This window comes from Mustela putorius, unplaced genomic scaffold (genome assembly GCF_011764305.1).
Source record: "Mustela putorius furo isolate JIRA1106 unplaced genomic scaffold, ASM1176430v1.1 tig00000589_pilon_pilon_pilon, whole genome shotgun sequence".
Classification (NCBI taxonomy): Eukaryota; Metazoa; Chordata; class Mammalia; order Carnivora; family Mustelidae; genus Mustela; species Mustela putorius.
Window position 1 is genome coordinate 3,325,186 of NW_025421425.1, and position 14,700 is coordinate 3,339,885.

General features: G+C 43.5%; 1 protein-coding gene across 3 annotated transcripts in view; it reads right to left on the bottom strand.

Moving 5' to 3' along the window:
* The window catches only part of CTNND2 (catenin delta 2), a 900,906-nt gene that overhangs the window by 345,403 nt on the left and 540,803 nt on the right, over positions 1-14,700 (bottom strand). For all 3 annotated transcript variants that reach the window (XM_045082021.1, XM_045082022.1, XM_045082023.1), the window contains one exon: positions 8,889-9,083. In XM_045082021.1, coding sequence (XP_044937956.1) covers positions 8,889-9,083 — 195 coding nt within the window. The remainder of the gene's footprint in view (positions 1-8,888; positions 9,084-14,700) is intronic.

Here is a 14,700-nt window from a genome sequence, read left to right on the forward strand (position 1 = left end):
CCTAATATCAGAAAAGAAACCCTTTTCTATATGAAAGTGCTGATCATTACTTCAGTAAGTACGATTAACAGGAAAAGAGGACAACACAGCAGAGATCAGGAAATAATATTGAAATCTTAGGGAAAAAAAGTACTTGTTAAAAAAATAGTATAGATAGGGAGAACCAATTGACTAGCCATGCCCAAAAACTCTCAAGGGACCTTAAACCGAAAAAGAATATTATGAGAGTTGTAAAAAAGACACTCCCAACAGCAAAGACTCTATGAACACTGGATTCAAATGGGAAAGCAGGCTGTGAGATGCGGTTTATCAAGCAAAACCAGGAAGGCGACATCCCAGTAGAGGAGGAGAAAGACAAGGTGGAGGTGAGTTTATGAGTAGTGGTAGGCTCGTCTGTGTGCTTCCCTTCGGCCCATTTGGGGTCAGGCTTCTGTAGTTAGCATATTGGGTTCCCATCCAGGCCTTCTGGGCAATTCTTGGGATAGGATGAGTGAGTTATTGAGTTTTGTAAGCTACAGCTTCCTAACTACGGCACAAAGAGAGCAAAACGGCCTCTGGGACCATTATTTGCTTTAAAGACACACGAGAGGCATTAAGCATCTCATGCGCAGAAAGTGTTGAACAAAGGAGCTCTGGCTGTTTTTACTATCAACAATGTCGAAATCAGCTAACATTAGAAAAAGAGAGTGTCCACACTGTACTGGGGTGAAGACCCTTGCCACTGGGTATCAGAGTGCAGAGCTCCTGCTAGGGCTTCTTTCCCTCCAACAACCCTATATGAGAGTGAATATGTCATTCACACTTCACAGATGGGAAACTGAGGCACGGAACGATTATGTAACTTGCCCGAGTTTGTGTCGTATATAGTTAGAGAAGGGATTCAAGCCCTCGCACCCTGCTTCCAGAGTTGATACTTTTAGCCACCACTAAAGGCTTAAAACTTTCAAACGGCAAGTAGTTCATGAACTACTTGTGTTGTGAGAAGATTTATAAGAGGCTTAAAATTAAGGGAAGTGTCTGCTAGAGGCACATAGGAGAGGTGGGTTTATAGCAGGAATTAACATGAATATTATATTGAAGAATTGTTAAAAATGAGTGTTAATTTTCACCATTTCTTCTTTAAGTTGAATTTACTGGGAAAGGCAGAAAAATATTGAGAAAAATTCTTTACACCGAAAAATCTAACTTTGTTCATTTCCAGAAAAATCGAAAAATAGGGATACCTATTGTTATTCTAATTTTAAAGCAGTTTGAATCTTAGTTTCGTCACTGGTATCACTATATTAACAAAAAAGAGGGTGGACTATGAAATCTAAGGCGGGTGAACAAGTTCCCAAAAAGATCTTAACAGAAAATCACAATCGCATTTGTGGTCCTTGATAAATGGCACTACCGAAGGATCATTCCTGAATCCACACGTTAAACTTTTAAGTCACTCTAAGCAGGATGCCTGATGAGAATTTAAAAACATAAAATTAGAATTCAAACTGGTCCTGCCGAATTAAAAAAAAAAAAAAAAAAAGGAACGAGACTGATCAGTGCAACAAAAATAACGTAAAATGGCAGTATAAACGGGGAGAACACCACCCCATATTCAAGTGCAGGTCATGGGAGCATCTTGAAAATGTGCGCGAATCTAAGAGATCTCAGACCAGCCATGTGTCATGTAACAAGACAGTGTCATATTATTTTTTTTTAAGGATGACACAGGGAAAATGACTTAACATTATACAGTAAATTCTCCCTTTGTGCCCTGAGTGTGGCTCAGCAAACCACCGCTATCCATTGGTATGGCTAAGCAGATACTGGCCACATTATTAAAGACTTCCCTGGACACGACGCTTCCTGGATTTCTGTCTGGTTACACATTTTCTCTTATTTGAGCTTCACAGCTCAGCTGGCCAGCTCACCCGTGTTACCGGATGGCTCAATTCCACGGAATCTTCCACTGAGGTGGAAGGAGCTTCGTCAGCTCTTTAAACACCTCCCACCTGCTCTGCAAACAGCCCCTTCTCCTCTCAAGAAGCTCTTAGCGCTCGCCGAACCGTGCTGCTGGTCTCTTTGGGGAGATTTTAAAAGCAGCCTCTTCAGCAGCTGACTTGATACTTCACCTGACATCTATGCGGTTCACGAAATTACCTGTTTTCCTTAGAGCTACACAAATAAAGGTCTACTGTACAAGGGGGGGGGTGTTTTATTTGTTATATTCGCTTGAAAGAGGGGACGAGGATGCTGCTTAATACATCAGGCTTTCTACTTTGATGATGATGGATGGTTACATCCATTCTTCACTGACAATCAAAAAAGGAGAACAGAATAAAATGTAAGAATCTGGCACATGAAGAAACTTAGGGGGGATATAAGGTAGGGTTCAACCAAAAAGAAAAAAAAACACTAATTTTTGTTTTTGTCTTACTTATCTTTGCTTTTCTGTGTATTTGCATATACGGAGGTAGGAAAACCTAAATTATGTTTCTACTCATTATATAAATAGAAAATGAGCACACAATAAGCCAATTAAACAGTATTTCCTCAGTACGCTCAGAAAGTGAGGATGGCTTAGGTCCAACAGGTCCAAGAACTTGGCCATGAACTCTCTTAAGGAGAGTTCAAGTCTGTTATTTTAGGACTCAGGGGCCCCGGGCACTCAAGTCACTCTACCTCCAGCAGTATTATTATCTAGAGCTGATTGTGAACATCTTCCAATTTTCTGCCCTCTGCACAAGCTGACCCATGCTAAACTCAGAGGGAAAATAGTCCAGGGTAAATTTAACGGAATCTTTTCATCTTCATTTAACACCATTTTAACTTCAATTTATAGGTCACATACAGTGTTAGATGAGTCAGGTGTATGATACAGTGATCAACACTTCTATACATTACTCAGATCTCAGTATTAACACCACCGTTTAACTTCATCAATGGTCACCTTTGTGGGAAGAGGCGTTGCAGAATTTTTGGTAGTTACAGAATCATTATGATTGGTATGGATGTGGATGTTTCTGGATTTTGCCAATGAACAGTTTCTATGGCAAACATGATGCCTTCCTTCAGCTGAGCTCAATCACACTTTTTATGTACAACACTTTGGGTGGCCTGATACAAGAAAGCATCTGGAAGCTTCTCCTGGCTTTAAGACGATATTTATCATTGGGTTCATTAAAAATTTCCAATTGGGTAATAATGTGCCCCTGACTTTCTAGACTTAAAAAAAAAAAAAAAGGCAAAACAAAACAAAAACAAGAGGTTTTGGAGGATCTAATTTGACTTGCTCTAAGGGGATGCAATCATTTTTACAGTTTGAAGTAAAAGCATTTAAGAAGTAATAAATGCTAATATTCCACGTTTTTGTGGACCCTAATGATGATTTTAATGGAAAATGTTGTTTATATGTTACTGAACAATAGTAGTAAAATTTTATGGATAGGAAGAGTCTATGAAATGCCTCTGTAACTTTATGAAGCACTGGCTGCTGTTGCAGAAAATTCAGTTTTTTAAAAATATTTTCTCCATACGTGCAAACTTTTCATCACATTCTTTTTTTTTCTTTTTCTGTTGTAGTATTTGTCATCCTCAAAGATATTTAGATTTTCTCCTTGCAATATACCTTTGATCGTTCTTTCTTAAAAACAAACTGACACGTTCATCGCAGAAAGCTTGTTTTCTCCACTCACTTAGAAACCAATTCATCCCAAAGTGAATTCCTGTGACTATCAGTCCAGCAAACACTGGCCATTTTCATTAGGTTAGAAAGATGGGTTTTGGGTGGAGGAAGGGAGTGTCAGAGTCAAGCATCTGTATTAATCACTGACTCCTAAGTTGACAGTTATTGGTATGTTCGAGTTTGAAACAAAAATTCATGTTAGTTTCTGCTTAATAGACTCCACCATCAGCAAGCCCAAGAAGATCCCATATTCCTTGTCTGGCTCTGCCTCTTATTATATAAGCTCCAGTTTTGACAAGCCTTATCCCAGATGAAAGGTATGTTTTATTTAAACAGACATCCAAGTTAAAAGTGTGCCTCTTTAAATTTTCATCATGCCAGAAAGTAAAGCGTCAGATGCTGGGTAGAGATCCCGCAAGAGCAAGTGGGCATATTCCTGCCACCATCGGGCTCACTGGCCTGCCTTTTCTGCTTTAGCTCACACAATTCCGCCTCCCTGCACATGCAGGGGACATTGATAGTGGCCTCCCCTCCCTCATTTCCTGGCTCCTCAAGAAAGGAGGGACTGTCACGTCTGGTGAGGGGATGCTCTCTGGGGCGCCCCGCTGAGCCGATAACGCTGCTGATTCAGGAAGTGACTCTTTTACCTGCTCGGAGGCTGCTGGATCTCTGGGGCCGCGACGCTGGCTTCTTTCTCAATCCTGTCCTAAGGCATGCGGGCAGCGGCTCTGCGTGCCCTCTGCCTTCCTACTAGAGCATGTCTGGGCCCCGGAAGGCCAGTGGGCCACCCCCAGAGCCTGCTCCCTTCTGCTGGAGGTAGGTGGGGGAAAAGGTCTGTATTTCTCATCTCACAAAGGTGGGGGCGCAGAAGCATGAAATGTCGGTGTCAGGAGCAGAAGACCCTCTTCAGAGGCCAGGATCCCTGGCCCAGCCCTGCCCGTTCTGCGGAATGAAGTACTACAGATTTCCAGCGGAGTACTGGACCAAGTTTGTATGTTTCACCTCCCAAAGGCTGGAGCAGGAGAGAGGCCCGAAGCAGGAGTGTAGCACCCGATTCCCTAACATGCACGTAAGCACACGTGTGTAAGACCTCTCACCACGTGGTTAGGTAGCTTTTTGGTTTGAGAAAGCCCAGAAGACCTTTCGGCACACCCAAAGGTGGATCGTTGTCTTTGTATGAGTTGGTGTCTGAGATTTAAATCAGTCTTTCAGTAAGTAACAGGGGTGAGTGGCTGCTCTGGCGGCCCAGGGGACATGGAGGAGGCAGGCAGAGAGTAGGATGCATGAGGACGGCGGCGGGCTGAGTCCGAGGGGGGAGAGCTAACGAAGGCATCTCCCGGTGGACCCCCTTTGGCGGGGAAGACTAGGAAGCTTTAACAGGTCTCAGTTTCAACGCCTGCAGCTGTGTCCCGAGTGTCTCCAAGTAGCCATCTCCCCGTGTCTCCCCGCTCTATCACTGAGGACAGCCTTCATGGTGTTTGGGTAAGGGAGACGCAGGGATAGGGTCAGCACAGGGCCAGGCAGGGCAGGGAAAGGAGAGAGGCCATAGAGCCGAGAACAGTGCCCGGGAACCAGAGCCAGCGGGGAGCACAGCTGCAGCGCCGAATGACCAAGGGCAGATGCGGATGAAGAACGCGCACCTGCCAAGCCTCTACTTGCTGCCGGATAACAGCGGAGCGTGGCTTTGGGCCAGGATGGGGCATGGGGAGGTTACCTAAGGCACAACCAGGAGTTATGGGTTATCTGGGAATTAAAAGATACTATGTATTGTTTAGTGTTTTTATTCACACTTTGTCTTCAGCTTCATCTGGAATATTCTAACCCGTAAGATATTACCTTCCATGGCCAGTTAATTTTCCTTATGTCCATGTTCCATGATGGAACGAGACTGAATGGGCTTGAGGACAAGGAGTAAGTAGAAGCTTCTTTGGCTCTGCCCGTGTATCTAGCACATGGTGAGTCTTCAACAGGTACTATTTGATTGACAGGATACAAAAACCACAATGAACATGGATGGGTATTCATTTTCTTTTTAAATGATGACTTTAATACACACAGTTCCAACCAAGATGGCTGTTAAGAGTCCAGGACCCAGGGCAGGACGGCCTGCATGTGCAGGTTTGAAGACGGGCTCCACATAAGCTGTGTGGCCTTGAGAAGAGGACCTCATATTGCTTGCCTCCGTGTTCTGTAAGGTGAGCGTCTATCAGTACCTCCTTTAGGGGGTGGTTCTGAGGATCTGTAAACACATTCAAAGAATGTGGAACAGTTCCCGGAAGCAGCGCCATGCTCTGTGCTCTGTTTTCCTGTCTCGCCCACTCCATACTATGGCGCCATCTTGTAATTGCCTAATTTTTTTAGGCAAGTCCATTTGTCTTCCTTTCTGAGTCTTGAACAAGACTTGAACAAGAGCAAGCGACCTTCAGCCCCTTGGCTTACTCTCCTTGAGGTATCATCTGAAAGTGCTTGAGGGGTCAAACTGAAGAGAATCCAGTCAGTGTCCTGCTACCCAAGGGCTAAGACAGGAGACGGGTGGCTCAAGCCACCTCAGCCATGGATGTGAGCCAGAAGTCAGTGGCCCTTAATACTTCAAGTCTACCAGGTCTGTAAGAACCTGTCCTCTCCTCCAAAGAAACCGGGGTATCGGCTTTGGCCCCAGAAGCCTCTTAAAGTTCTGCATCAGAGGTCTCGAGTGTGCGGTGTGTACAATACCGGATGTGGAAAATGACCTCCCGAATACGGGAAAACAATCTTAGAAAGTTCCTTGATATTTAATTCTGTTAAATATTTAATTCTGTTAATTCTGACTTTTACTAAATATAATTTGATAATATTGTCTAAGACCTATGTAATTTATAAGGAAAGGGTATACCCCCATGTTAACAGCATATTCTCGAACATGTGGGTTCTGGGTTCTGATAGAGACAGTTTCTGGGGTTGTGGGGTTAGCTAAGAAAGTGTAAGGATATGAAATAAAATACATTAAGTGTAGAAACAGCGAGTAACCTGAGCTGATGAAGAGAGGGAACTTGTGGCTTTATACTTGGGAGCTGGAGAGAGGCAGTTTCTCCCCACCTGTCACCCCATCCATTCATGCATTTCTGGAAATTTCCATATGATTACATAAATCAGCAGATGTCCTCAAAAATGCCTCAAGTTCAAAAAGGCAGGCTGGGGTGGGGTCTTAGATATCCGGATGTCATAACCTCAGCAGCTCACTGCTGGGGCAGAGATTACTGTTACTGAGAAAACTCGGGCAAACAAATCTTCTCGGATGCGCTTAGAGGACCTGCTGCCTTCCCTCATAGGAAGGATGAAGCCCTTGTTCTTTCATTCAGTGCCGTGCTCCGCTGATGGCTTAGAGCAAGGGTCAGCAAACTTTTCCAGAGAGTAAACATTCTCAGCTTTACCAACCATATGGTCTCTGTCACAACTCCACCTCAGCTGTGATGGCCTGGAAGCAGCTAGAAATGATACGGGCACAAATGGGAGTGGCTGTGTTCCAGGAACTTTATTTATAGACGCTGCAATTTGCATTTCCTATAACTTCTCCACCTCAGAAGATATTACCCGTCTTTCATCCATAAACCGTTTAATAAGGTAGTGATCCTCTTTAGCCCATGAGCAGGATTCAGACAGGTGGTCCAGCCGGGTTTGGCCCAGAGCTGGAGTTTTCAGACCCCGGGCTCAGAGAAAACAGCAGTTTTGTTTTGTTTTAATTGGTTTTTAAAGTGTGAACATCCCATGTCATTAATGGGACATAGAAGAATGAAATACTTTTTTTCTTAGTGTAGACAAATTTTTGCAAAACTCCCAAGTTTATTAAGAAAAGAATTCTAAGAGCCTATGAATACAGGAGAGAGAAATGAACATAATCCCCTCTGTGGTCAGTGTCTTCGCAAATCACAGACTGAGCATCGCTGAGGTTATCTCTGTCTCTTGTAAGGGGTGCGTGGACATAAAACCACCTTTGTTACTAATATGTGGCCAGCTCAACATTAAAACAGCCCAACCTCAGACAGGAGTGGTTCTAGCAGGCCAAAGGATGAGAGAATTCTGACAGAAGAATAAATGGGTATTCTTTTGCATCTGAACCAAGATACATATTATTAACATTAGATGGCATTTATGATGTCAAAAATGAAAGAAAGCATTTTGTGCCTTTCTTCTTATGATGCAGTAAAACACTGAAATGTACATATCAATAATCAACCATAAAAGCAACTTCGTTGGCCTGAATTTCAAAACGTGTAATTTAGTATCATAATGCAGTTAACAAAATTGCTATGCTCTGCTTTGTGGTTACTGGAAGTTGCCACGGTCTGAAGATGCAGGGAGGTGTGTGCCAAGTTCTGGAGCAAAGCTTCAGTTTTCCCATGCCTGAGGCCCTGTTCCAGGGTAATATGGGTCATTTGAAGTGAGGGGCAGAGCTCTGCTGTGTGCAAACCGGCAGCATCATATTTTCTAAGTTTACTTAGCCATGGGAGGCTTTGTAATAAGTGTAGTTCTCAACATCTTAATTATATCAATTTTGTAGTTAGATGAAGGCTCTCTAGCACATTTAATCATGACATTTGACCGGTTATTTTGCAAATGGCTACATATTCTGGAAAACACTTGCCTTTCTTCGCGCAGCCTGTGGCTGTGCTCAATTCAAAATATATATTTAACCCAGGAGAGCCCTGTGGTTGATTGAATCGTAGGCAACTGTCAATATTCAACTTTTAAATAATAATTCCATCTGATTCCACCTGATAGCATCTACGAAGTAAAGTCTCAGTTGGCCCTACAAGACATGCTTCATTTTTAGTAAATACGGTTTCCCCAAGCTTGCCAGCTAGGGAGACTATTGTTAAAGAACATTTAGATGCCTTAGGCACATGACTTTTATATCCTGTGTAATGACGAGGCGTTGTTGCAGTACTTAAATATGTGGATGATGACATACAAAACATCAGCACTCTTTCTTTCAGTGTGCCTGTTAGACAACAGAAGCATACAACCCTCATTAAACTTCTTCTAAACGAGTCGTCCTTGGTTTCTCTTTATCATCCCAGACGTTAATGATGAAGCAGACCATATGCTTGTGAGCAGAGAGGGCACGGATGTGGCCGGACACACACACACACACACACACACACACAGCCCTTTCATGGGGTCCCGAGCAGCCCCCCATGTCCCCGCCCCTATGGTTGGGCCACCCAGAGGTGTCTTGACTACACACCTGTGCTCGTGCGGTACGTGCCCGTGTGTGCTGGCGGCAGAGGGTCCCCCTGGCTCTGGCTGAGACTCCTCATAGGGGGCTTCTGGTAGACGCGGTCCTCATAGATGGGGTCTATGTGGTGCTCCGGGGACTGCAGAGCCCGAAGCTCCGGGCCCAGGTGGCCGTGCTGGCTGCTGTACGAGGCCCGCGACCCAGCTGAAAGAAATTAACAGGCGACATTGAGCCCCGACCGACATCCAAACAGAACTTCGCTTTAGCAAAGCCATATTTGAATTTTTTTTTTTTTTTTTGCACAGAAATGTTGAAATCTGCAGAAAATCAAATGAATAACATGAAATGGCAGCAATATGTCGAGCTAATCGGCTTATCGGCATCACCAGCTGCCTCGCTCGGCTCCCAAACCTGATCTCCCTATAAGGATGGTAATGATTCTGAGATAAAACCACCCTGCACAGGGCCGGGGAGACATCGCTTGTCTCGGCCTACCGAACGTGGCCGGCTTCCTCACTAAAGGAACTGGGAGGACCAGTCAGACCTAAAATCTTATTATCCCAGAGCCCTTGTACCTTCAAGTTTGCAGCAGAAATGATAATTTGAGAGGATGACCCAATGAATAAGCTATGACGGCAAGCCATCCTGATGGTGTTCCTGAAAAGTGAAGCAGAATTCCTTCTCGTCAGCATTTTCCTCTTGGAGAATGAATGGACGGAAATATCCTGACCTACAATGGCCTAATTCCCTGAGAGAAGCAGAGTTTAAAGGAACAGACACGCAAGTCCCATTTTTACTCTTACTCGCCGCCAAACCGAAGCGCCTGCATGTATTTTACCCTCCTCTGAAAAAGGCACAAAGGGCCGTCCCTAACTGGTTTAATTCGTAAGTTGAGGCTACGTGCCCCTGGTCTGGTAGTCTTTGTAAATCGTTATGTGTATCGCTTCGTTGCATTGTACGGGGAGAGGTGTCACTTCGAAGCGATGCTGGGGGCCAGGGAGCTTCTGCAGACATGAGCAAAGAGCATTCCGGGAGGGCTAAGAGTCTGACCTGATACCCAGGCAGGAAGATGTTGACTGAGAGCCAGTATTTTCCCCTAGGTACTGTCAGAATCAGAGGAGCCGAAGTGCCCAGAGAATGTTCTAAAACCGTGCCAGCTGGGCCGGAGGACACCGAGGGACCAGGAAGGATGTGGGGCAGCAAGCAGAGATGGTTATCGAATGATGGTGAGCAGAGAGCACACACAAGAACCCAGGGCGGCTAACAGCTGGTGCTAGGAAAGACCCTTCGGCTAAGTCTTCAAAGCTGAGATCCAGAAGGCATGCTGGGATTTAACTGCCACCTGCCTCTGAATGGCCCAAATTCGGAGCTCTCCCTTCCAGTCTGAAGCAATGGGGTTGTGGAATTCCTTGATGTCGCTGGTGTCTGCGGGCAGCTCTGTCTCTGTGAGCTGGTCCAAGGCTTTCCCTAGTGACCACATCAGCGTCAAATTCCTCAATGCTCAGCGACTGCCCTGCTTCCTTGGGATCATGTGACCCCAAGGATTTTAATACTCTCACTGAGAATCTCTGAGGAAAAACCCATTTGAGAGTTCTGAAGTTGCTGGCAGAGAAATCCATTTCAACCATAGGTTTTACACAGGTTGCTTAAATAAACAAAACAGAGCACGTCTGAATGACTGAGAGTGCTGGGAATTCTACGAATTCAGTGTTAATAAAAATTACTGAATGTTTTGAGGAAAGGGAAGGAATAGAGCTAGCAAGTTCCTTACCTTCCCGTTTCCTAGTAATTAAATAAGTTCTGATTTAAACAGCGTTCAGATGAATGATAGATTCAAAATAACTGTTTTGCATAATTAGGTTCATTGCATCTGATTTATCAAATGCCAACATCACACTGAATATTATCTCGTGTTCATAGTTTCCAGGAATATATTTAAGGATGGGATGCCTTGAGTTCCTGCTGTCAATTCTTCTTTCTTCTGGAGGGTTTGATAATATTGCCAAAGACTTAACGAGTGTAAAAGCAAGGAAACAGTCATTATAGCCAAATGTTGTAGAGTTAAATGAAAGTTATCCATCACTGGTAGATTTAGAATTGTAACTTTATCACCATTCTTTGACTCTAAGTCTCTAAAAACACCCAAAATAAGCAACCAAAGGATCAGATGATCTCCTGAAGGGTGGCGTGATCTGAGGGCTGTGTGAAAATCTTCTATTATAAGCATTAACTGCACTTGAGGAAATCTACATTAGAACCACGAATCAGGCATTAATGACCAAGGGTCCCAGGCAAGGAGCAAGAATATATATTTTTTAAAAGATTTTACTTATTTGACAGACAGAGGTCACAAGTAGGCAGAGAGGCAGGCAGAGAGAGAGGAGGAAGCAGGCTCCCCACAGAGCAGAGAGCCCGATGTGGAGCTCGATCCCAGGACGCTGAGATCACGACCTGAGCTGAAGGCAGAGGCTTTAACCCACTGAGCCACCCAGGCGCCCCAAGGAGCAAGAATCTTAAAGTTTACCTTAGCATTGCTTTTTAATGGGTGATTGCAAAAATCTCAGGAAAGAAGTCCAAAAGGCAAAGGAAGATTGAAATGTCCAAGAAAAGGTGTGATCCTTTTTAGAAAGCATAAATTAAATCTGCAAATTAAAGCTTGCAAACATTTGCTAATCCAGGAGGAAGCCAGCAACAGATCTGCAGGGAGTCCTTGACACGGGAGATGATCACGGAGCCAGAAGGGCTTGTCTCATTCCTCCACACCGCACCTTCCTGGGGTCAGTCTTGCAGGCACTGTTTTCATCTGACCAGGAATATGAAACCTTTATCACTTCTAGACTGATGTACAAATTTCTACATGCTGAATTTTATATGTGTTGTTCCTATGCACCGGTTAATCCTTACCAATCAATAGATTCATTCACTCAATACATACTGGCCCGGTGTCTGGGGAACCTCAAGAAATGGATGATGCCCGGATGCCTGACAAAAACAAGGTCCCTGGCCATGAAAACAAGTCATTCCACTCAAGGAGGTACAGAGATAAAGGTACGGAAAATAAGTAGGGTAAGGGGAGAACAGAGTGTTGATGGGGGACTACTATTTTGATAAGGTGGCCAAAAAAAGTTCCTTTTGCTTATCTGGCATTTCAGCAGAAAACTTCACCAGGCCAGAGAAAGAGCCATAGTGGAGGAAGACCCAAGTGTTTCTCAGAGAGAATCAGCAGCACGAGCAAAGGCCCTCTGTAGGAGATTCATTTCATGGTATTTATAGAAGTGATCTTATTAGGACCTACTTAATCCATATTGTCTTTAAAAAGAAACACAGTTAGTGTATGGACACTTCGTGAGTTCAGACAACAACTGGTTGTATGAGCTGAACAGATTTTCTTTTTAACTCAATTTCACAATCCCAGCAACCATATGAGCAAGGGGAGTCAAAATATTCGATGGAAGATCACACCTGGGAAGCGTATGAGAACTGTACAACCCAGAATTCAGCCCAAATTTTACACACATACACACACACACAGTCTTTGAATCTTCATTCCTTGGAACATGATTCTCAAATCTTCATTTGGTTCCCCAAGAATCATCTGGGGAAAACCCTTTGAAAGACTGATTCCTGGACACAACCCCATAAGATTCAGACTTGGTCCCTCTGAGCAGGTAGAGGCAATGTGTGTTTAATGGGCAACACCTCACTTCATGATTCTGAGAGACACCTGTTCTAGATAAACTAGGGAGAGAAGAGATAGGCATATTTAAAAGAGAGAGAAATAGCTAATATGTTGCAACACTCAATTTATCATTTCTTGCTTTTTCCAAATAATATAATTTACTACTACATTATCCGAATTCCTTTACTGGACAGAATGGAAGAAGTGCATTCTGATTTCCGTTGGGATCCATTTGTGTTCTTCTATCTCCGTACTATCTAATTTATTCCCCTTTCATGTGAATTCACTTGCTCTTGCAAAGAAAAAAGCGTCTGCATGTTTTCATTTGGATATATTAATACTAGGCTCTTAAGGACATACTGCCAGTGGGCTCTTCTCTTCCAATCTGGAAGCCAGCTGCAGGAGCTCACTGGCAAAGACATGGAAGGAGAAAATAAAGACTTAAATGACCCAAAGTTCAGCGGGCCAGAGCAAGCCGACTCAACATGAGTGTGAACTGGAGGCGAGACAGGGTTTTCATTTCTGAGATAAAGAACTATGTTCAGAAAAAGAGCTATGAGCTTCCTGGGCTATGCAGGAAAGTCCAAAGTAAAATCTCAGCATTTGGTTTTCTTAAAATTTGTGAATCTAGTTCATACATCGATATTTATTAGTGAAACTGCATCTCGGAAGGGCAGAATAGAAATTCCAAAGAGAGCTGTGGTTTCTGGAATGGGAAGAGATTTTCCCCTCGCAGATTGCCACTGCATCTCTTCCTTATCCAAATACTGATCTCAGGGATATGACCCCTGACGGTACATTGACATCCCTGAGTGACGAGGCCAGGCAGCTTGGCCCATGCAGGCAAAAGGCCTGTGCTCTTGGGTAGTTTACGGTTCTGGAAGAGTTATTCTGTGGATTCTGAAACTCTTAAAAATTCTGGCTTGGTGTTTCGTCATGATGAAACTCAAGAGGGGAAAATGATACCAAGAAATAAGCACTTTTAGAAATAAAAAGCAATTTTGGTTAACAGTTCAGTATTATAAATGTGCGCTAAGTAAATTGTTGAAAGATACAAGTATTACATCCCAGATCTGAGGGATGCCTTGCCATAATAAAGACTTAGCTTGTTTAATTCTTGGTTTTTGCTTTTGATGCAAATCAAAATTCCCAAACCTACTCCCTACCTTCATGCTAATTCACAAGTTAATTTCAGTATTTAAAGAAGCCCCCAAAGATTTCCTATGTACCTCAAGTTACATCCATGTGCTACATTTCATTTGCAAATGATCGTTAATTCAGTGAATTAGTTTGACATCTTATTGTAAGTTGTTGCAAATGTTAAAATATATGAACACACTTCCTATACCGGCTATGAGCCATATTTCAGACAGACGTCTGGAAGGGAGACTATTAATTCATATAAACTGAATGATAAAATCTGCATTGGAACCTAATAATTTCAACGTAAGAGGCCATCTGATGATATAAATTGATTCTGTGGAAAGTCTGTTTTGGAAAGCTTTGGAAGATGCCCTCCTGTTTCATCGACTTGATAAATCCTACATTTTCATATACTATGGAAACTTTGCTGCTATCACAAATGACTTAAATGCTCATGCGGTTTCTGACAAGGTATAAAGCACAGGATTTGTTCCAGTCACTTTATGATGGGCTTTCTAACTTAATGTAATTATGAAACCTCCCCACACCTCTTACCAAATACTGTAATCTATTGTGACCCCAGTATTTTCCATGGAGAATAACTTAAAAGTGAAAATCACTTGGCCAGGAAGCAGCAATACAGGTGCCCATGGGAGTTGGTCCCCTATAATAGCAGGTGTCCGCCATTCTTGGATTTCCTCTCCAACCACGAGCATCTCTTCCCAAGCTGTGAGAAAAACAGGCTTCTTTTGTCTAATTCCTTTCGTGACAGGCTGTTGTGTGGAAAGTAGCAAGACAGTAGTCACGGGGTATAATGAGTGATGTCTGATATCTCTGCATTCTTAGGGTGGCCTGTTTCTCTGTTTATTTGCAGTCGTGGCTTCTGTGCCAGCAGTGGAGAGGATGGAGTACTATGCAAAACCCACACCCAGCTCCAAGTTAAAGAAGAGCCTGCGGAAACACACTTGTCTAAGATGGGGACCAGTACCAGTGACACAG